At 36.8% G+C, this 21,934-nt stretch overlaps 1 protein-coding gene across 2 annotated transcripts in view; it reads right to left on the reverse strand.

Moving 5' to 3' along the window:
• The window catches only part of UGGT1 (UDP-glucose glycoprotein glucosyltransferase 1), a 122,213-nt gene that overhangs the window by 90,346 nt on the left and 9,933 nt on the right, over positions 1–21,934 (reverse strand). For both annotated transcript variants that reach the window (XM_053596793.1, XM_053596792.1), the window contains exons 3-8: positions 18,415–18,497; positions 15,385–15,515; positions 8,904–9,016; positions 6,106–6,280; positions 3,816–3,912; positions 2,684–2,762 (exon numbers count right to left, since the gene is read on the reverse strand). In XM_053596793.1, coding sequence (XP_053452768.1) covers positions 2,684–2,762; positions 3,816–3,912; positions 6,106–6,280; positions 8,904–9,016; positions 15,385–15,515; positions 18,415–18,497 — 678 coding nt within the window. The remainder of the gene's footprint in view (positions 1–2,683; positions 2,763–3,815; positions 3,913–6,105; positions 6,281–8,903; positions 9,017–15,384; positions 15,516–18,414; positions 18,498–21,934) is intronic.

Genomic DNA, 21,934 nt, shown 5'->3' on the forward strand with positions numbered 1-21,934 from the left:
TTTTATTTTTAAAGTAAAAGAAGGGTTACGCTAGAAAAAAAGAAAACTTTACAAACTTACGTACTTACTTACAAAAAAACTAAGTATGACAGCAACAAGCAGTTCTGGGTAGTGAGTATGTCAGCATATATTATTCTTCATACTGTTCTGAACCTTTTTAGTTCTTGTTTTTTGAGATGGAGTCTAGCTCTATTACCCAGGCTAGAGGAACGTGGCTTCAGCCTAGCTCACAGCCAACCACTAGCTCCTGGGTTCCAGTGATCCTCCTGCCTCAGCCTTCGGAGTAGCTGGCACTACAGGTGCTCACCACCACACGCAGCTAGTTTTCCTATTTTTAGTAAGGACGGGGTCTGCCTCTTGCTCAGCCTGGTCTCGTACTCCTGAACTCAAGCAACCCACCTGCCTTGGCCTCCCACAGTGCTAGGATTACAGGTGTGACCCACCATGCCTGGCCATGAACCTTTTTAATTTTACAAAATAAAATTGGGGAAAAAATTTTTTCAGTCCTAATAAATTTTCTTCAGCCTATAACATACTCATAAACCCTTTAGTCACATTCAGACGAATCATAGTTATTTAGTTCAGTTTTATCTTGAAATACAGTACATTCCATCTAAAGCTAGTAAAGTAGAGATTATCAGGGGCAGACACAGACACAGATATGTGGGTATAACAGATCAGACAGGAAGATGGCTAATTGATTAATTCTGTTCTTTTAAATGCTAACAACTCAAAAAAATAATTTGGGGGGGGAGGTGCCTGTGGTTCAAAGGAGTAGGGCACCGGCCCCATATGCTGGAGGTGGTGGGTTCAAACTCAGGCCTGGGCAAAAACTGCAAAATAATAATAATAATTTTTTTTAAGAGACAAGGTCTTGTTCTGTCACCCAAACTAGAGTGCAGTGTTGTGATCACAGCTCACTGCAGCCTTGCAATCCTGAGCTCAAGTGATCTTGCCTCAGCCTCCCGAGTAGCTAGGAAAATGAGCACATGCCACCACACCAAGCTAATTTTTTAATTTTTTTGTAAAGACTGTATTGCCTAGGCTGTCTCCAACTCTTGAGTTCAGGGGAACCTTCCATGGCAGCTTCCCAAAGTGTCAGGATTACAGCTGGAAACTACTACTCCCAGCTCAAATTTTCTTAAATGTAACATGTAGAAATTAAAATATTCAGTCAGACTCTTAACCTTCCAACCAACCCATATCTTGTAAGTTACTAAAGGTAAAACACTTCAAATCCAAAAATCCAAAATGATGCTCAAAGGAAATGCTCATTAAAGCATTTTGGTGTTTGGATTTTCACATTTGTGATATCCAACTAGTAAATATAATGCATATATTCCCAAAATCTGAAATCCAAAACTCTTCTAGTTCCAAGTATTCCCAAAAAAGGATACTCACCCTATACAAACACTTTTTCATGATTAAAAATACCAGAACTGGTCCAATTACTTTGGATTGCTAAGTAAGTATTCTCATGTCCGAAAGGTAAAATAGCCTCAATGTTCTACATAATACCTTTATGCTGTGAATGCATAAAATCCTAATGCTATCCAAAAAACTACCATGGAAATTATGAATAGGTGTGGGATATATTAACCAGTACAATGTAAGCATTCCAAATTATATATGAAATCAGCACACTGTACTCCATAAATGCATTAATGTATACATGATCTGCCTCTTTATGATTTAATAAAGGAAAATAAATAAATATAGGAAAAAAAAAAAAAAAAGAATTCCAGGAGCCTATATCAAGTAAAAATGAAACCTGATTACATTTTAATGAAGCCAAAATTGATATTAAGTAAACATACCTAGGCATAGAATGAACTCAACATGTCAAGAGTAATTCAACTTGAACTAAGACATCTCTGCTAAACTATTACTCTGGTTAAGTTATTTAATTTGGCCAATTGTCAGAGCTGAAGTATAGGAAACTAGGCCTAGCATACACTAGGTTCAGTTAATATTATATACTGAGCCTAGCATTAATATTTCTATACAATTGTTTTCTATTTTTAAAAAGCACATTATAGCACATAAATTTCTAGACAAAACAAAATTTATGTCTCTGCACAATTATTAAGTCCTAAGAGTAATAATTGCAAAATAAACAGCTAAAAAGATTTTTTACCTATAAAATACTATGATGCTTTCATAAAATGGTGATAGAATTACAGAATTTCTTAAATTCTATAACTTTTTGTCCCCTTTAATAAAAACCAAATTCTAATAAGACACATTTCAACTGAGCACATATAAATCCACTGTATTTTGCATTTTCTTCACACTGTATCGTAAGCAAATAACTATAACTGCTCCAACTTAAAATATACTTTTCCTAAGAAAAAATTAATTCAAACAGTTTCATTTCTCATATTATATCAATCAAAACGTGGTATGTAACTTAATGCTATCAAGTGAGAGGCTCAGAAGAAAATCAATTTAAACCACAGGCAAGCAGCCATGGTTTAAGAATGATGCACTTCAGAATAACTAGAAATCAAAAAGTACACTCTAAATGGTTGTTTCTCCATTTTAGATTTTATAGACACAAAGCACTTTTAGTGTATCAGTAACTCAGATAGTAATGAGGAAGAAAATGCTTAGAATACAAGAAAGCCTGGAGGTTTAAATAAAATAAGGACATTTCCCAAAACACATAGAATATACAGTGTACCTTAGTTTTCCAAAAAGAAATCCTTGAACTTCATCAATAGGATCATTTTCACCAATCACTGTGGTGTTTACCTCAGTTCCTACAAAAGCATATAAAAATGTATCTGTAATTACTCAGATTAGAAACAATAATGTTATTACCTCATAGCCTTCATAAAATTTGAACAATGTAAAATAAAAATAAAAAACAACTGAAATTATACCATCTAAAATGTTGAATACCCAACTAACCTTTTGTAATGGCTCTTTAAACAGAATATTTTTTATTATTTCCTGTGTTCCTGGATAAAGAAAATGTATTTTTCCCTTAAACGTCTTGAAATTTTATATGCTTAAAATTTCGAGATTAATAGCTTTAAAAATATTTATTAACAAAGGCTTTTTAATGTTAAATCTCTGAAGAATTTGCAATTAGGCAATTTAATCACAAATATTATTAACTGAGGAAGACGGAGGATAAGGTACTGGGTCATTTCCATTTGCTTTACTATCCAAAATGATCATTTTTTATCTTTGGAATGGGCTTAAAAGGAAGAAATAAAAGAACAGGATATAACACTTGTGATTCATATAACACTTGCGATTGAAATAACAAATTCAATAATAAATTCAGGATGTGTTCTACAAAATGTAGATTCTGTCAAAAGGCAACACTCAAGGTTCCAAAAGGTCACACGAGGCCCCAAGGCTGCACGTTCCCCACCCCAACAACATTAGCCATAGTAAATCTACTCAAGTGCAGAAAGTAATAAAAAATATACAATTATTCGTTAAACATAGCACAGTTTAAGATTTCAGTGTCACAAATTCACAATTTGTAAACCATATAACTACAAAATAGCTATTACTGAACGTTTCAGTGCAAAAAAACTGTGCCAAATTCTTTACTTATACAATTTACTCTTCTCAAATATTTAAAGAGACATTATCACCACCTGTATTTTTTTACACTAGAAAACAGGGACCTAGAGAATTTGCTTGAGGTCACTTACTCAGATATAACAAAAATCAGGATTTAAACACAGGTTCAGCATATTCTTAAATCTATTCTCTTTCACTATGGAAACAAACTCCCCTTTACCTTATATTTAAAGAAAAGAGAAAACCCACTGGTCTTATTTTTACAAATTCACCTTTCACCTGAGTATCATCCTTGGCCTTGTACTCAGTGCTCTTAATGGCCAATTCCACTCCATAGCCAGACAGGTAAATGGGCTCCTTCCTGGGGTTCTGCAAGCAAAGCAAGTATTCCACCATTACCACCTAGCTCTTCACATGTCACGGTGGACGGGGTACACCACGTAACGCTGCATCTACTAGCCATATGCGTTAAAAATATCTTTAAGCTTCTTTCCTAAAGAAATTAACTATGTGGCCAGGAGTTCACTGAATTTTTTTTTAAAACAAAAATCTACCAAAATATCAACAGTAATAACACCATTTAGCTATCATGAAAACATTGATTTTATATTTTTAAATGTCAATTTAGAGTTTATATTCCTCTCCCTATAAAATCCTAGCCTCCTTTAAATTTTGTATCCTGCCACAAATGAAGATAGAAGCAACACCAGATGAATGCACAGCTGAGAAGGCAAAGGTTGCAAACCATGTGAAAAAATAGAGAAGAAAAAGAAGTTCCAGAACCCAGTGAAGAGGGTTGAAGACTGAGGTGTCAATCCCAGAAATGCTTTGCTGGGACCATGAGTACATGTGTATGCTTTTCATTGAATTGAAATGCCTTCAGGCAGGGCTTGGGCTAACTGAATGTCACAGGTTCACCACCAACCTCAGTGACGATGGCCCTTTAGACATTTTAATTTTTTTTTTTTAGATAGGGTCTCCTGATGTCGCCCACGGTAGAGTGCCATGGCATTACAGCTCACAGCAACCTCAAACTCTTGGGCTCCAGCCTGCTGCAACACCAAGCTATTTTTTGGTTGCAGTTGTCATTGTTGTTCAGCAGGCCCGGGCCGGGTTCAAACCACCAGTCTCGGTGTATGTAGCCAGCACCCTACCCACTGAGCAATGGGTGCCACCAACATTTCAATTTTTAATACTAGAAATAGAGGGGAGGGTATGTAGGGGAGGGCAGTAGAAGTACTGTCAGAAACTGGACGTTGATCCATCTGTTTCTGTCTATCCAAATTTTCATTTAAAATTTTTATTTTAGGGCAGTGTCTGTGGCTCAGTGGGTAGAGCACCGGTCCCACATACTGAGGGTGACTGGTTCAAACCCGGCCCCAGCCAGCTAAAACAGCAGTCGCAACTGCAACAAAAAATAGCCAAGCATTGTGGCAGGTGCCTGTATAGTCTCAGCTCCGCAGGAGGCTGAGGCAAGAGAATTGCTTAAGCCCAAGAGTTGGAGGTTGCTGTGAGCTGTGACAGCACGGTACTCTACCAAGGGTGACAGAGTAAGACCCTGTGTCAAAAAAAATTTTTTTTATTTTATTTGCATGGGTTTAGTACCCAATATTTACTGAGCTTGTTATGACATAAAATACTAACAATATTTACATATAATTATTTTAAATGCTAAATCTTACAAAAGGTCTTAAAAGTTTAAATTCAAATCAATTCTGCCTGACTTCACCTCTTAAGAAATCTTCCTCTTCTGAAGGAGGGGGGGAGGTCTTGGTGTGTGCCACACCTTTTGGGGGCAAGACACAATTGTAACAGGGACTTTACCTAACAAATGCAATCAGTGTAACCTGGTTTCTTGTACCCTCCATGAATCCCCAACAATAAAAAAAAAAAAAAAAGAAAAAGAAATCTTCCTCTTCCACCAAATAAAAAGGCACCAAAAAGAAAAAAAGGTTGCAGTTCCATAGTATGATGACATTAACTCACTCATTCATTCACAGATGAGGTTTCACTGCCAGGATGGAGCGCAGTGGTTTTTCACAGGCCCAATCACATTACTGATCAGCAAGGTAGTTTTGACCTATACCAGGTTGAGCCTGAGCTGGTTCACTCCTCCTCAAGCAACCTCCTTAGATTCCCCACTCAGAGAAGGTGACTGTATTAATGCCAAGTTCAGTATGGACACCCAACTGGCACAGTGCACGCCAGCCCAGAACTCCTGAGTTCAAGCAATCCTCCTGCCTCAGCCTCACGAGAAGCTGCAACTACAGGCATGTGCCACCATGCCAGGCAACCATATCTAATTTAGAAAATATTATGTACATGAATCATTTGAAATAAAATGTAAACTTTATGAAGCCATTGTTTTAGCATAATTGTTTTACATTTCTTCAGAAAGGAAGGCAAAGCACCTCCTATGTATGAATAATAGACATGATTGAAAGGACTGGATTTCTCAAAAGTAGGTTAAGTAACTAAATTATTTTACAAATACAGAAATCAACAGCTTATGCTCTAGACAAATTAATATTCAAAACAGTTGTAAAGTAAGTCAATACTTACAGATACATAATGTCTGAATACGTAATTGATTTTGCCCGCATTGCTTTTGGATACAAGTTGGCGGTGGAAATTAGCAAATTCCTCATAGCCAATCTGAGAGTAGAAAATAACCACTGGGCTTTCAGGATTAGACGAAGGATATCTGTGATCTCCTTTAAATAATAAAGGTTTGGGTCTGAAAATAAATATTAAAAGTGTAAAACATTAAACTTTAAAAATGTTTAAATCCTAAAAACAGTACAAAATGTAAAGTATGGCCACAATAATTTAAGTAAAGATAATAAGCATCTTGATTTAAAAGGCAGCACAGTCTTAGTTTTCGATTAGAATACTGTCACGTTTAAAAATAAACTTTATATATTAAAAATAATAAAGGTATATTATAAAAAATATTAACTCTAAAATGCAGACTTTGGTTAATAAGTGCTACTAAGTCCTAAAAGGGGAAAAACAAAGCAAGAAAAAGAACATCTATTCAAATCTCAGAGTACTAAAACTTAAGTGTGTGTGTGTTCATATAGTTGTTTTTGTTGTGTTTTTTGTTTGTTTGTTTTTTTGTTTGTTTGTTTTGAGAAGCGGCCTCACTACATTGCCCAGACTAGTTTCAAGCTCCTGGGATCAAGCTAGCCTCGTTGGCCTCCGACTCCTGAGTAGCTCGAACTATAGGCATTTATGTATAACCTTATAGGGCTTGAAACTTCCCAAGTATTTTTTTCTACAATCTAAATAGAATATGATTATCCTTTTATCTGAAAATATATATACAAATAATGCTAGAAACAGAGAATGATGTTAAGCATGTTACTTGCCAATTACATTAAGTCCCCTTCCTCCATCATTTTTACTATCATGATCTTACCACTAATGGACTGATTTGTTTTCCTTATAAATTTCAAAACATCTCAAAAAAATCTTTTCTAAGGATGGCATCAAGATATTAATAGATCTTAATGCACAGACATTACAACCTACCAATCCCTGTTATAATAAACTACATAATTAAACAGTAGATAAAGAAATATGGGCTCAGCAGCTAGGGTGCAGCCACATACACTGGAGCTGGTAGGTTCGAATCCAGCCCAGGCCTGCCAAACAACAGTGACAACTACAACCAAAAAATAGCCGGAGTGTGGTAGGCGCCTGTAGTCCCAACGACTTGGGAGGCTGAGGCAAGCCCAAGAGTTTGAGGTTGCTGTGAACTGTGATGGTACAGCACTCTACCGAGGGCAACATAGTGAGAGTCTGTCTCCAAAAAAAAAAAGAAAAGAAATATGAATAAAGATGTTCACTATAGCCTCACTGTAATAGCAAAAAGAAAAAAAAAGGAAACAACTTAAAAAACCATCATAAAGTACAGGACAATCTTACATAGGTTATTGTGCATGTGTTAAAAATAATGAGGTACACCCACACATATTTAAGGATGCCTCTTACAAAAATAAACCTACATGGTTTTTTTTAAAACAATAAATTTTTTTTAAAATAAATTTAAATTTATACCAACGTGTATAAATTTAAAACCCCAGAAAAACTCTAAAAGTATACATGCCAAACCATTAAAAGTAGTTACTGCCTCTCAGCAGAGGAGATGCTGTTATCCTTTTCTTTTTAAAAGTCTGTATTATTGTTGTAAACAAATAAAATTTGTTTAAAGAATTTACAAAGCCATCATAGTATCTCTCCTAAGAAAGCACTGAGATAACTACACCACACAATGCCCATTTTTGGTTTGATTTTTATCTTGTGTTTGGTTTGGGTTTTGGGTTTGAGGTTTTTTGCTTATTTATTTGTTTTCTGAGACAAAGTCCCCTATGTTACCCAGGCTGGTCTCAAACTCCTGGGCTCAAGCAATCTTCTTGCCTCCGTCTCCCAAGTAGCCAGAACTATAAGCACAAATCATAGAGCCAAGCCAACGCACTGCATTTGTTGGTTGTCACCCTGAGTAAGAAGCACCAATAAATACTACTTGGTGGGCAGAGGTCAATTTCACTGAAGGACCTCCGATGCCTAAACTGCCCTTAGCATCACTGACAGAGCAGGCCTACAAAACACTGCCATGTATTTATACAGCATTAGAGGAGGTACGGCAGGCTTGCTGTCCCGCCAGACAGCAAAATAGGAACTAAGTTTAGTTGTCTAACACAGGAAACCTGTCTTCAAGCAAAAATCTAGTACATTAATTACGAACTTTACATTCAAATCAAGCTTGCAATAATCTTTCAAATATTCTTTGTCTGAAACTACTAATATCCTGAGAGATTATTTTCATTAATATAACTATACACTATTCCTTACTAAGCTAATGGCAAAGCCTATAGAATATCTCAGATACCCTCACTATTAAATTATAGCCATAACATTAAATACTCTTATTGTCTCCATCTTGAAATGAGATGAGAAAAGAAAGTAACTTGCTCCATTTCACAAAATTATTTTAAGTGATGGAGTTCAGATTCAAATCTGGGCTCTCTGGTTCCAGAGTCCATACTCTAAACCAGTGATGTCCAACTTGTGGCCTATGGCCCATATGCGGATTTGGTGAGGGTTCTTTTGCTTATTTGTGGTATCATATCATGAAAAGTATGCATAGACTTTTTTTTTTTTGCTAATCAGTTTTCCTCAGTGTTTATGAATTAATGTGTGGCCCAAGACAATTCTCTTGTGCAGAAGAGAAAAAAAAAGGTTGGATACCCCTGCCTAACCCATTACACCTATAAACAATAAAATAGATAAAAATCAGACTTAATAAAAAAGAACCACAAGGAACTACACGACATTTAAATAAACACACTATCTACCTTTCAGATGCTGTGAGCAGAAGAGTCTCAAAAGTATTAAAATCACAAGTCTTCATTCCATGTACTGAAAAAAATGAATTACATCCTTCTGGTGGAGGCTCATCAGCTGCTATCTGCCACATAAGACACAGTACATAATTTCTTAACAGTCTAACCAAAGATGAGATAAAGGCAGGCATATTCTAAATAGGTGATTAAAATATAATTAAACAACATTAACAAAAGCAAAAACTAACATCTACCGAACACCCCTGTGCGCCAAGCAAGAGAGCGCTTCCAGGACGGGGACTTTCCTTGCATTATTTTACTTAGGTCCTGCCAGATGGCCTCAGGCAGTAGGTGCTAATATTATTCCCCCAACAGAACATACAATTCTACTTCAGAAGATATCAAAAGATACCCAGGGAGAATCAGATGTACCTTATAGAAAACTAAGTTTAATATATATCCATTTCAAGTGGCAAGGTATAACTAATCCATGCCTAATTAAGTATAATACGCAAATGAATATGATGCCCCTCACTGAAATAGGAAGAATTATATAGAATCTAAAACAAATGGGCCTCACAAAAAAGAGTGCGGCTGGAAAGGTAAATTTATACATGACGCACAGTACGTCACTGCAGGGACAGGCTGAATAAGGTATGAGTTTATGTGTAGAGGGAAAGGCACTAACACCAAGGAATCAGGAGACAAGTTTGAGAAGACCTCGTATAACAAGAAGGGAAAAGAAAAGAAAAAATCTTTTGGGCCTCGGGCGACACCTGTGGCTCCAAGGAGTAGGGCTCTGGCTCCAGCCAAAAACTGCAAAAAAAAAAAATTCTTTGGGCCTCTATAAAAAAAAGAGCAAGAGACTTTGAAAGGAAAGAAAATGGTATTATCATCACACTTTCTGCAGAACTTAATGCTAAAATAAAGCAAAATATGTTTAAGACAATCAAGAAAAGAAAACACGAACTAATGTTTTACATCCAGATTCTCAAGTCGTCACACAGAAACTACCATATAAAAATACAAAATCTGGCTCAACACCCATAGCACAGTGGTTTCAGTGCCAGCCACATACACCAAGGGTGCCAGGTTTGAACATGGCCTGGGCCAACTAAACAACTGCAACAAAAATGTGGCAGGCACCTGTAGTTCCAGCTACTTGGGAGGCTGAGGCAAGAGAATCACTTAAACCCGAGAGTTTGAGGTTGCTGTGAGCTGTGATGCCACAGCACTCTATGGAGGGCGACATAGTGAAAGTGTCTCAAAAAAAAAGAAAAATGCAAAATCTGAGGAAATTCTATGTGTTGTTCCCACAATCCCTTCTTAAGGAACCTACCAGGAAGAAGCATCAAGAAAGGCAACTATCTTTTACAAAAAGACCCTTACTTTACACCATATATAAAAATTAATTCAAAATTAATCAAAGACTTATTAAGATTTAAAACTAAAACTACAAATACTATAAAACTTTGCAGACGTGTGTTGGAGAAATTAAACTATAAAACTCTTAGAATACATTGGAAAACTTCACAACATTAGATTTGGCAATGATTTCTTGGCTATGACACCAAAAGTATAGCAACTAAAGAAAAAATAAACTAAATTTTCAAAATGTAAAACCTTTGTGCATCAGTGAACACTACCAACAGAGTAAAAAGGCAAGCCATGGAATGGGAGAAAATACTTGCAAATCATGTATCTGCAAGGGATTAATATCCAGAATGTATAAATAACTGTAACTCAACAACAAAAACCAACCAGCCCAATTCAAAAACAGGCAAGAGACTTGACGGACATCTCTCCAAAGAAGACATGCAGGGGGCCACCAAGTATGTGAAAAATACTCTACATCATTAGTCATTAACTAGGAGAATGCAAACCAAAACCCATCAGGATGGCCTCTACTCAAAAACCAGAAAATAACAACTGTTGGGGAGGATGTGGAGAAATCAGAACCCTCGTGCATTACTAGCAAAAAGATAGAACAGTGCTGCCACTATAAAAAAATAGTTTGGCAGTTCTTCAAAATGTTGAACATAGAATAATCATATGATCCAGAAATTATAGTCCTATGCTCCTACTCAAAAGAACCAAAAGCAGATAGGTATACACCTGTGTTCCACAGCAGAATTATTCATAATAGCCAAAGGGTGGAAACAACCCAAATGTCCATCAAGGAGTGAATAAACAAAATATGGTATATACATAAAATGGAATATAATTCAACCATAAAAAAGGAATGAAATTTTGATACATGCTACACATGGGTAAACCTTAAAAATTATTACACCATGTGAAATATGCCAACAGAAAAGAAAAAACTTAAGATTCTACTTAAATGGTACCTAAATACACAGTTAGAAAGTAGCATGGTGGCTGCAGGGTTGGAGGAGAAGGAAAGGAAACGGGGAATTGTTACCTTATGGGCACAGAGTTTCAGTTCTGCCAGATAAAAAGGTTCTGAAGTTTAAATCTTTAATCCAGTGAGAGTCTATCTTAGTTAATGGTGAAAGGTGTGGGTCCAGTTTCAATATTCTACAGGTTGCCAGCCAGTTCACCCAGCACCATTTGTTAAATAGGGAATCTTTTCTCCACTGAATGTTTTTAATTGGCTTGTCAAAGGTCAAATAACGGTAAATAGCTGGATTCTCCTCTTGGTTCTCTATTCTGTTCCAGACTTCTATTTCTCTGTTTTTGTGCCAGTACCATGCTGTTTTCATCACTATCGATTTGTAGTATAGTCTGAGGTCTGGTAGCGTGATTCCTCCTGCTTTGTTTTTATTTCTGAGTAATGTCTTGGCTATTTGAGGCTTTTTCTGATTCCATATAAAACGAAGTATTGTTTTTTCAAGATCTTTAAAGTATGACAGTGGAGCTTTAATAGGGATTGCATTAAAATTATATATTGCTTTGGTTAGTACAGACATTTTAACAATGTTGATTCTTCCCAGCCATGAGTAACAATGTTGATTCTTCCCAGCCATGAGCATGGTATGTTTTTCCATTTGTTAACATTTTCAGCTATTTCTTTTCTTAGAGTTTCATAGTTCTCTTTATAGAGATCTTTCACGTCCTTTATTAGATAAACTCCAAAATATTTCATCTTCTTTGGCACTACTGTGAATGGAATAGAGTCCTTAACGGTTTTTTTCAGCTTGACTATTGTTGGTATATATAAAGGCTAAAGATTTATGAATGTTGATTTTGTAACCTGAGATGCTTCTGTATTCCTTGATGACTTCTAAGAGTTTTATAGTAGAATCCCTGGTGTTTTCCAGATATACAATCATATCATCTGTGAAGAGCAAAAGTTTGATCTCTTCTGACCCTATATGGATACCTTTGATGGCCTTTTCTTCCCTAATTGCGGTGGCTAAAACTTCATGAAACTATAAAAATACTAGAAGAAAGTGCAGGGAAAACCCTTGAAGAAATCAGTCTGGGCGAGTATTTTATGAGGAGGACTCCTGGGCAATTGAAGCAACTTCAAAAATACACTACTGGGACCTGATCAAACTAAAAAGTTTCTGCACAGCCAAGAACACAGTAAATAAAGCAAGCAAACAGCCATCAGAATGGGAGAAGATACTTGCAGGTTATGTCTCCGACAAAGGTTTAATAACCAGAATCCACAGAGAACTCAAACATATAAGCAAGAAAAGAACAAGTGATCCCATTGCAGGTTGGGCAAGGGACTTGAAGAGAAACTTCTCTGAAGAAGACAGGCGCACAGCCTACAGACATATGAAAAAATGCTCATCATCTTTAATCATCAGAGAAATGCAAATCAAAACTACTTTGAGATATCATCTAACTCCAGTAAGATTAGCCTATATCACAAAATCCCAAGACCAGAGATGTTGGCGTGGATGTGGAGAAAAGGGAACACTCATACACCGCTGGTGGGAATGCAAATTAATACATTCCTTTCGGAAAGATGTTTGTAGAACACTTAGAGATCTAAAAATAGACCTGCCATTCAATCCTATAATTCCTCTACTGGGCATACACTCATAAGACCAAAAATCACATCATAACAAAGATATTTGTACCAGAATGTTTATTGCAGCCCAATTCATAATTGCTAAGTCACGGAAAAAGCCCAAGTGCCCATCGATCCACGAATGGATTAATAAATTGTGGTATATATACACCATGGAATATTATGCAGCCTTAAAAAAAGATGGAGACTTTACCTCTTTCATGTTTACATGGATGGAGCTGGAACACATTCTTCTTGGTAAAGTATCTCAAGAATGGAAGAAAAAGTATCCAGTGTACTCAGCCCTACTATGAAACTAATTTATGGCTTTCACATGAAAGCTATAACCCAGTTATAACCTAAGAATAGGGGGAAGGGGGAAAGGGAGGGGAGGGAGGGGGGAGGGGGGCGGAGGGAGGATGATTGGTGGGATTACACCTGCGGTGCATCTTACAAGGGTATATATGAAACTTAGTAAATGTAGAATGTAAATGTCTTAACACAATTACTAAGAAAACGCCAGGAAGGCTATGTTAACTAATGTGATGAAAATGTGTCAAACGGTCTATAAAACCAGTGTATGCTGCATTAATGCTATCATTAATGCTGTAATGATAGCATTAATGTACACAGCTATGATTTAATTAAAAAAAAAAAAAGGGGCGGCGCCTGTGGCTCAGTCCGTAAGGTGCCGGCCCCATATACCGAGGGTGGCGGGTTCAAACCTGGCCCCTACCAAACTCCAACCAAAAAAAAAAAAAAAAAATAGCCAGGCATTGTGGTGGGCGCCTGTAGTCCCAGCTACTCAGGAGGCTGAGGCAAGAGAATCGCCTAAGTATTGGAGGTTGCTGTGAGCTGTGTGAGGCCACGGCACTCTACTGAGGGCCATTAAGTGAGACTCTGTCTCTACAAAAAAAAAAAAAAGATTCTGAAGATGACTGGTAGCGATGGTTACATAACAATGTGACTACATTTAATATCACTGAGCTATACACTTCAAAATGGTAAAAATATTAAGTTTTGAAAAATATTAAGTTTTTGTTGTATGTATTTTACCACAATAAAAAGAAGTTGATGATCAAAGTAAAAACTCATTAGTGAATTGAACTCAGAAATCTGGCAAATAAAGACAAAATATCAACTGCATATACTTCCTTTCCTATGAGAACAAACAGCACCAGCTGAGGTTATGCATCTTTGATTTTTGATTTATATCTACGTTCCAGAAACAAACAAAAAAGACAGCATCAGTCACTACTTTACAATCCCCAAAGAATTAAAGGATTAAGCACTGAGCACTAAAGGCTGCTAAATCAAGAAAAGAGAAGAAACCAGACTTTAGCTGCCTTCTAATGGAAAACTAGACCATGACCTATAGACTTGTGAAAGGGAGCAAATCCAATTCTGACCAAGGCTCAGGATCCAGCCACCAACTTGTAGGAAACAGAGGACAGAGGAATAAACTGAACTGCGTCGTGAGTAGGTGATGAACAAAATAGGGACCCTGAAGAAATCCACAGGGCAATAGTCCAAGTTATACAACAGAGAAAAAAAGGGATGGAAGGAAAACCAGTAAATTAAGAGACCCCTCCCCAAATTATCAAATTTTTTAAACTGTACAAAATAAGTAAATAAGATAAAAAAATAAAACTGTCCAAGACTAAACTCTACAGTATGGAGATGCACTCTTGGACAATATAATAATAAACACAGCAAGTCACTCCAACAAACACTGAGAGAGTGGTTTCTTCTGGAGGTCAAAAGGCAGTTGTGATGGAGACAGGGCAAGTGGAGGTTTCCAGGGTACCAAGTCCTATTTCCAGACCTGCGTGAAAGTTACAAGTGTCCACTATATACCAATTCATTACACTATATATTTGTTGTGAGTGTTTTTCTGTATGTTTTATTTTATAATAATAGTTTTAAAATTAACATTTCTTTTATATCATATATCCAGCTGATACACACATCTCTCTTTTTTTTTCTTTTCACAATGAAAGTTTGTTGAACTCAAGATCCAAACAAGATCCCCATGCTGCATTAAACTGACACATAAATCTCTCTTCCTCTGGCCCTTTTTCCTTTTCCCTTATATTTCATATATTAAAGAAACCAGATTATTTTACTACAAAGTTTCCTGCATTCTAGATTTTCTGGATTGCATCCCCATGGTGCTGTTAAACATTTCCTGTCTCCTGTATTTCCTGAGAACTGCTATTAGACCTCCAGGCAGTGATCAGATTCTGGTTCACTGATTTAGCAAGATGACACCTTCCAGACTATGTTGCATAATTGTAAAGTCTCTTTTCTGTGTAGATATTCTTTTTCTTTCTTAATAAGTGCAAAATTTTTTTAATCTGTGATTTTGCTTAACATTTCCAAACAAATAATAAATCCTAGAAAATTTCAGGCAAAAAAGTGATAGCTCTGTAATTCAATTCCATGACAACTGCAATCACCACATCATGCACCCTACAAAATGCCATCCCCTAGACTCACTGGACTCACCTGCTGGAAAGCTTGAATTGTTGCCGAGTAGGAACGAAGAGACAGACAGAATTTCAACAAATTCTGCTGCAGAGGTGACAGAAACTGAAAAGCAGCTTCCAATACTGCATGGTAATAGGAATAATCACTACCTGTCAAGGAAGAACATTAACCAAAATAACTGTGTATGATTCAACATATCCAAATAAGACACTTGACGTTTGTAAAGCTGTATGTTACAAAGGTAGGTGATGGCAAAATTTTACCAGTACACTGTCTGGAACTGTTGTGAAATCCTTAAAATTTCCCGGAGTACACAATGCAGCCAGACCCTTCCTTTCTTCTTCTCATTCACACTACTCCCTCCCCTCGACTGCTATTTTCCCTCTTACCTGGATGACTTACTCCTACCTCCTTCCTGAGGAAGAATTCAGCTATAAAATCACCTACCCCAGGAAGTCACCCCCTACCTACCCCAAACTTCAGGGAACTATTTACATTTCTTCTTTGATCCCAGAATACTTCTTGGCTCACTTCTGAACTTTTCACATCATTTATTAATTTATTTATTCATTGTCTTATCTACCCCCTCATTTACTAAATCATTCATTTACTGTCTTGTCTATTCCTCCAACAAGGCTTTGGACTCTAAACGGCAGTCTTTGACTAATTTACCTCTGTCTCCACTGTGACTAGCACATGTTATCTGCTCAAATATCTAAACCAAACTGAGCAATGCAGTGAAGAAGGACAAGGTATAAAAGAATATTAATGACACTGTACAGTGTGGGGGGAAACATTCAAACAAAAAGTTGTACAATTAGAAAGGGGGAAAAGAAATCCGTGGACCAATAATGACAAAAGTCCCCAGGAAAAATGAAAAACAAAGCTACAAAGCAATGTACATAGCATGGTAACTTTTCTGCAGAAAGAAAGAATGAGAAATAAGAATACATATGTATTTGTTGTAAAAAACACTTAAGACTAACAAAGTTAATTTGAAATACTATAAAAAGCAGGTGAGAACAGAAGGAACAAGGCCAAGGAAGGCATGAGACCTCTGTGTGTTCAGCCTTTTATACAGCTTTGACTTCTGAATTGCATACTATTCATTCAAAAAACTAAAATTTTCTGTTTTAAAAAGAATGATATTAACATTTCACAAAGCAAAATATAAAAGGTTCTAGCATCTTCTACATGGAAGAAGAGACCAACAATGCTTCAAGTTGTTGCCAGAATATTAACGGTGTCAATCTCAGGGTGGTAGAAATATGAATAATATTTCAAATAAATAAAATGTTTAACAGCCTTTTATGATAATTTCTAAGAATTCATATTCCCAAAATTTTAAGCTAGAATATATATATCATCTATACTGAAGAAATTTCATTTTAAAGTCATAGTTGAGGCCGGGCGTGGTGGCTCACACTTATAATCCTAGCACTTGGGAAGCCAAGGTGCGTGGATTGCCTGAGCTCACAGGTTCCAGATCAGCCAGAGCCAGAGCAAGACCTCATCTTGAAAAATAGCTGGGTGTTGTGGTGGGCACCTGTAGTCCCAGCTACTTGGGAGGCTGAGGCAAGAGGATCACTTGAGCCCAAGAGTTGGAGGTTGCTGTGAGCTATGACTCCACAACACTCTACTGAGAGCAACAAAGTGAGACTCTGCCTCAAAAAAAGGAAAGTCACAATTCAAATTTCATTATAAACTCACTTTGATAAATTTGTTCTATGAAATTTTAAAATTATTTTCTTTTTTTTTTTTTAGAGACAGAGTCTCACTGTACCGCCCTCGGGTAGAGTGCCGTGGCGTCACACGGTTCACAGCAACCTCCAATTCCTGGGCTTACGCGATTCTCTTGCCTCAGCCTCCTGAGCAGCTGCGACTACAGGCGCACGCCACAACGCCCGGCTACTTTTCTGTTGCAGTTTGGCCGGGGCCGGGTCCGAACCCGCCACCCTTGGCATATGGGGCCAGTGCCCTACTCACTGAGCCACAGGCGCCGCCCTTTAAAATTATTTTTTGATAACTTAATTCCAGTTGACTATAAATTAATAGAAATGTTCATTCAAAATATTTATATCTATCTATGTCAAAAAAAGATTGAGACAACTTTTAAAACATGTATTAAAATAAAAATTTAGGGCGGTGCCCATGGCTCAGTGAGTAGGGCGCCAGCCCCATATACTGAGGGTGGCAGGTTCAAACCTGGCCCCGGCCAAACTGCAACAACAACAACAACAACAAAAAATAGCCGGGCGTTGTGGTGGGCACCTGTAATCCCAGCTACTTGGGAGGCTGAGGCAAGAGAATCGCCCAAGCCCAAAAGCTGGAGGTTGCTGTGAGCTGTGATGCCAAAGCACTCTAACAAGGGCAACAAAGTGAGACTCTGTCTCAAAAAAAATAATAAAAATAAAAATTTAAAAGTTAAAAAATCCATTCTGTGACCGTAAGTCACACAATTTTCAAACATTTCCTCTTCAGCACAGACTTATACCTATCAATGTAATATTCAAAGTTTTAACTACTCATGTGTCAGCATCTTTCACCATTAATGTGGCTTATATCAAGTTAGAGAATGTTTGTGAAAGCCCTTCATAAAAACCATAAATGAGCAAGACAGGATACATCATTAATTTAATATCTTGACATTCAAGTTGTAGCTGACAGGCATAATAAAAAACATTCAGGATGGTACTTAGAGATAATGAACTTAACAGGTTGTATAAATTATTCTACAAATAGCTCACGACAAAAATAGTAAATCAAATCAGATGGTTACAAAGTTAATACTAGATGATTTAAACTGAAATGTACTTCCACAAAATGGTCACATAGCACTTTAATAAAAGATCATAATAGAACAAAACAAGATGGGGGAAAAACTGATTTTTTGTCCCTTTTATGCAAAACTGATCCCATCACAACTGTATTCATTAAAGAGAAAAATGTTTTCCATTAACTGCCATGCCTCAGACATATAAGAAAGACCATTTTTTCCTATTATTCTCCCAGACACCAAAGTCAAAGAAGCATTTGCTTCAATTTTACCGTGATGATCTGATGATCCAATATTTTCACTGGCTTCTACAAAATTCCAAAATTTCTCTTGACTGTCTTCTGCTAAAAACTCACTGAGAGAAAAAGGGGAAATGTCAGAAATAAAACAACTTAACAAAATTTTCTAATACAAACTGTAGTACTAAAAAGAGTAAAAATAGATTTTGAAGTTTCCAAATGTCCATACTTGGCTTTTAATCTATAATACATATATTTCTTTTGATATAATACATATTTTTTAATGATAAACAAGTCTTACTAGCTTATTAGCTATGAATAACTTGTTAGCTTATAAACTTAGTCATTTTAATGGCTTAATAGCTATCTAGAAATCTGAAATCATAAAAATGTTAACAGGGAAATTCCAATATAAAGAAAGGTTACTTAAAAAACCTATTGGCAAAAGTGCTTGTCAGTAGTGGAAGCAGAATTAGGGGCCAGGGGTGGAGCTCACACCTGTAATCCTAGCACTCTGGGAGGCTGAGGCAAGAGGATCACTTGAGGTCAGGATTCGAGACCAGCCTAAGCAAAGCGACCGATCGCTACTGAAAAAATAGAAAAATTAGCCAGGCATGGTGGCACATCCTCTTAGTCCCAGAGGATGAGGCAGGAGGATTGCTTGAGCCTAGGAATTTGAGGTTGCTGTGAGCTAAGCTGAGGCCATAGCACTCTAGCCTGGGTGACAAAGCAAGATTCTGCCTCAAAAATTTAAAAAAATATTTAAACCTCTTTTTAAAGTATAAGAATTAAGAATTGACAATTCTAGTACAAGTTCTGCTCTCAGTCTCTAAAAGGCCTTACAAGAAACAAAATTTATGTTTTGCCTATGGGTCTCCCACAGTAAAATATGAACCCTAGAAAAATCTCTGGGAGATTAAATGCAGCATATTGTAATCTTTTAACATTCATAAATCCAAATTTTCAAGATCACCAAGTATTAGTTTAAAATTAGCACTAACATGGTTGGGCACAGGAGATCACCCCTGTATTCCCAGAACTTTGAAAGGCCAAGGTAGGAGGATCTCTTGAAGCCAGGAGTTCAAGACTAGCCTGGACAACACAGCAAGACCCTATCCCTACAAAAAATTTAAAAATTAGCCAGGCACGGTGGTGCACACCTTTTGTCCCAGCTCTTTGGGAGGCTGAGGTGGGAGGACCACTTGAGCCAGAAATTTGAAGTTACAGTGAGCTAGGATCATACCACTCCACACCAGCAGGGCAACAGAGCAAGACCCTATCTGTATAAAAATTAAAAACTAAAATTAGCACTGATATAACAAAATCGGGTCTAAGAACTTACTACTATCTTAATTGTTTCCAACCTTATATTACTAATCTAAATTTCCCCTCACTCAAGAGTCTAAGACCTCTAAAAGGAAATGCATGGAGTAATTAGATGATTCATATCAATTGGTTATCTTCTCCTCCAAGCCATACTACAAACGTAGTGGTGATCTTTCACTGACTTAAAGTAAACTACAGATCTGGATCTCAGCTTACCTAGCCAAAGGAAGACTTTCCCATTACTTGTCAACACTGGAGTGTACAACTCTCACTCTACTCCATAGCTAGACACAGAAATATGGGAAAAATAAGAAACATTTCCTGGTAATGCACAGCTTCTCTAAAAATAGGTTTCTGAAAATACCTGTTACCATAATGTATTACTTAGTACCTCCTTGAGTGTAGTATTTTTCTAAGCTTTCTAGTAACTAACACAGACACCATGTCAACCTTACAACAGCTTAAAGTATAAGAAAACAAGTACCAAGAAAGATATGCTATGATGTGCAAATAAATACTAAATTTATTAATTAAAGCTGCATTCACAGATTGAACTGGCAGAAGGGGACTATGTGACACGCTCATCAGTTGTGGTAAGAATAAGGATTCCCTCAAGCTCAGACCTTCCTGGTAAAGGCCATACACAAATGAATACATGCTTTTCATGTAATCACAGGAAAATTTCTTGAAACATACTCCTATTTCATCCCGCTGCATAAACAGTGGAACAGTCTTAAGAAAATCACTTACTAGATCCACTGAAATAACCCAGGGGAAAAGAAAACAATACAAGATTAAAGAAATACTGCCATTTTTATAGTGTATTTAAGTCTGTTTTGTGTTATGTTTTTTAACTTCTTACACATTTCATATTCTATTCCATTCAGTATGTCTATGATTTCACCACTGAAATGATATGATGTCTAGGATTTGCTTTAAAATATTCCAGTGAAAGAAGAAACAGGATGGTGGTGGTATTTATGTGACTTGAATTAATAACTGTTAAAGCTCAGTGACTTGCCCCAAGTATAGCTGCTAAAAACAGTCGGGTTTTTTTTTTTTTTTGAATGTTCAAAAATCTCTTTAATAGTTAACTATATCGGGCGGCACCTGTAGCTCAAGGAGTAGGTGCTGGCCCCATATACTGGAAGTGCTGGGTTCAAACCCCACCCAAGTCAAAAACTGCAAAAAAAAAAAAAAAACAATTATTAACGTTATCAACACCAGGGAAAACCAAATCTTTTGGTATTAACATAAAATCCTTTATCCATTTGTACCCACAAAATGATAAGTTGAAGCCATTTTCCATTTTTTTTTATTAAATCATAACTGTGTACGTGAATGCATTTATGGGGTACAATGTGCTGATTTGATATACGCTTTGGAATGCTTACGTCAAACTGGTAACATAACCGTCACCTCCCTCACTTATTTGTTCTGCTAAGACATAACATTCAGGGTTTTACTTCAGTTAAAGAGAAGGTGACGGAAGCCTGGCACCCTGGCTTGCTCCTGTAATCCCAGCTGCTCAGGAGGTAAAGCAGGGGAGGATCATGGGAACCAGGAGTTCAAGGCTACAGTGTGTATGACCATGCCACAGAACAAGAACCCATCTCTTCAAAAAAATAATAAATAAAACTGGGTGATGGGCACAGAGAGAACACATTATGCCATTCTCTCCATTTATAAATGTTTTGAAATGTCATAATCTATGACAAGATGTTAATGTACAAGAGCAAAAAAAAACTACAAGCAACCTGAATGAATGTCCACTAGATAGCACAAATCCACTGATAAGCTTGTTTTCTTAGATTTCCAAAGTTAATGTAGGAAAGCAGAACTCCTTCCTTATACACAGGAGTAGAAGGGGAGAGAAAGTGAATACTTAAGGAGGGTCTATCAGGTGATAGTCACTACACTCAGCATATTCACCTGCATCTTAAAATCCACACAGCCACCCTCAGACACAATCCTTTTTTGAATAAAGAAACTGATATTCAGAGATGTTGTTAACTTACTTAAGGGAACAGAGCTAGTAAATGAAAAAGCTGGGTATGAATTAAAGTGCAGGTGATTTATACCTCTACAAAGCTGCATTCTTAGGCCATTATAATATCTACCACTCAACAAATGATTACTGGCTTTGATTTTAATAACAATACCTATTTACATAATATTTCTGTTAGCAGCTGAAAACATTCAGGGTTTTCCTTCAATTAAAGACAGT

The sequence above is a fragment of the Nycticebus coucang genome, chromosome 7, assembly GCF_027406575.1.
Source record: "Nycticebus coucang isolate mNycCou1 chromosome 7, mNycCou1.pri, whole genome shotgun sequence".
NCBI classification, from domain to species: domain Eukaryota; kingdom Metazoa; phylum Chordata; class Mammalia; order Primates; family Lorisidae; genus Nycticebus; species Nycticebus coucang.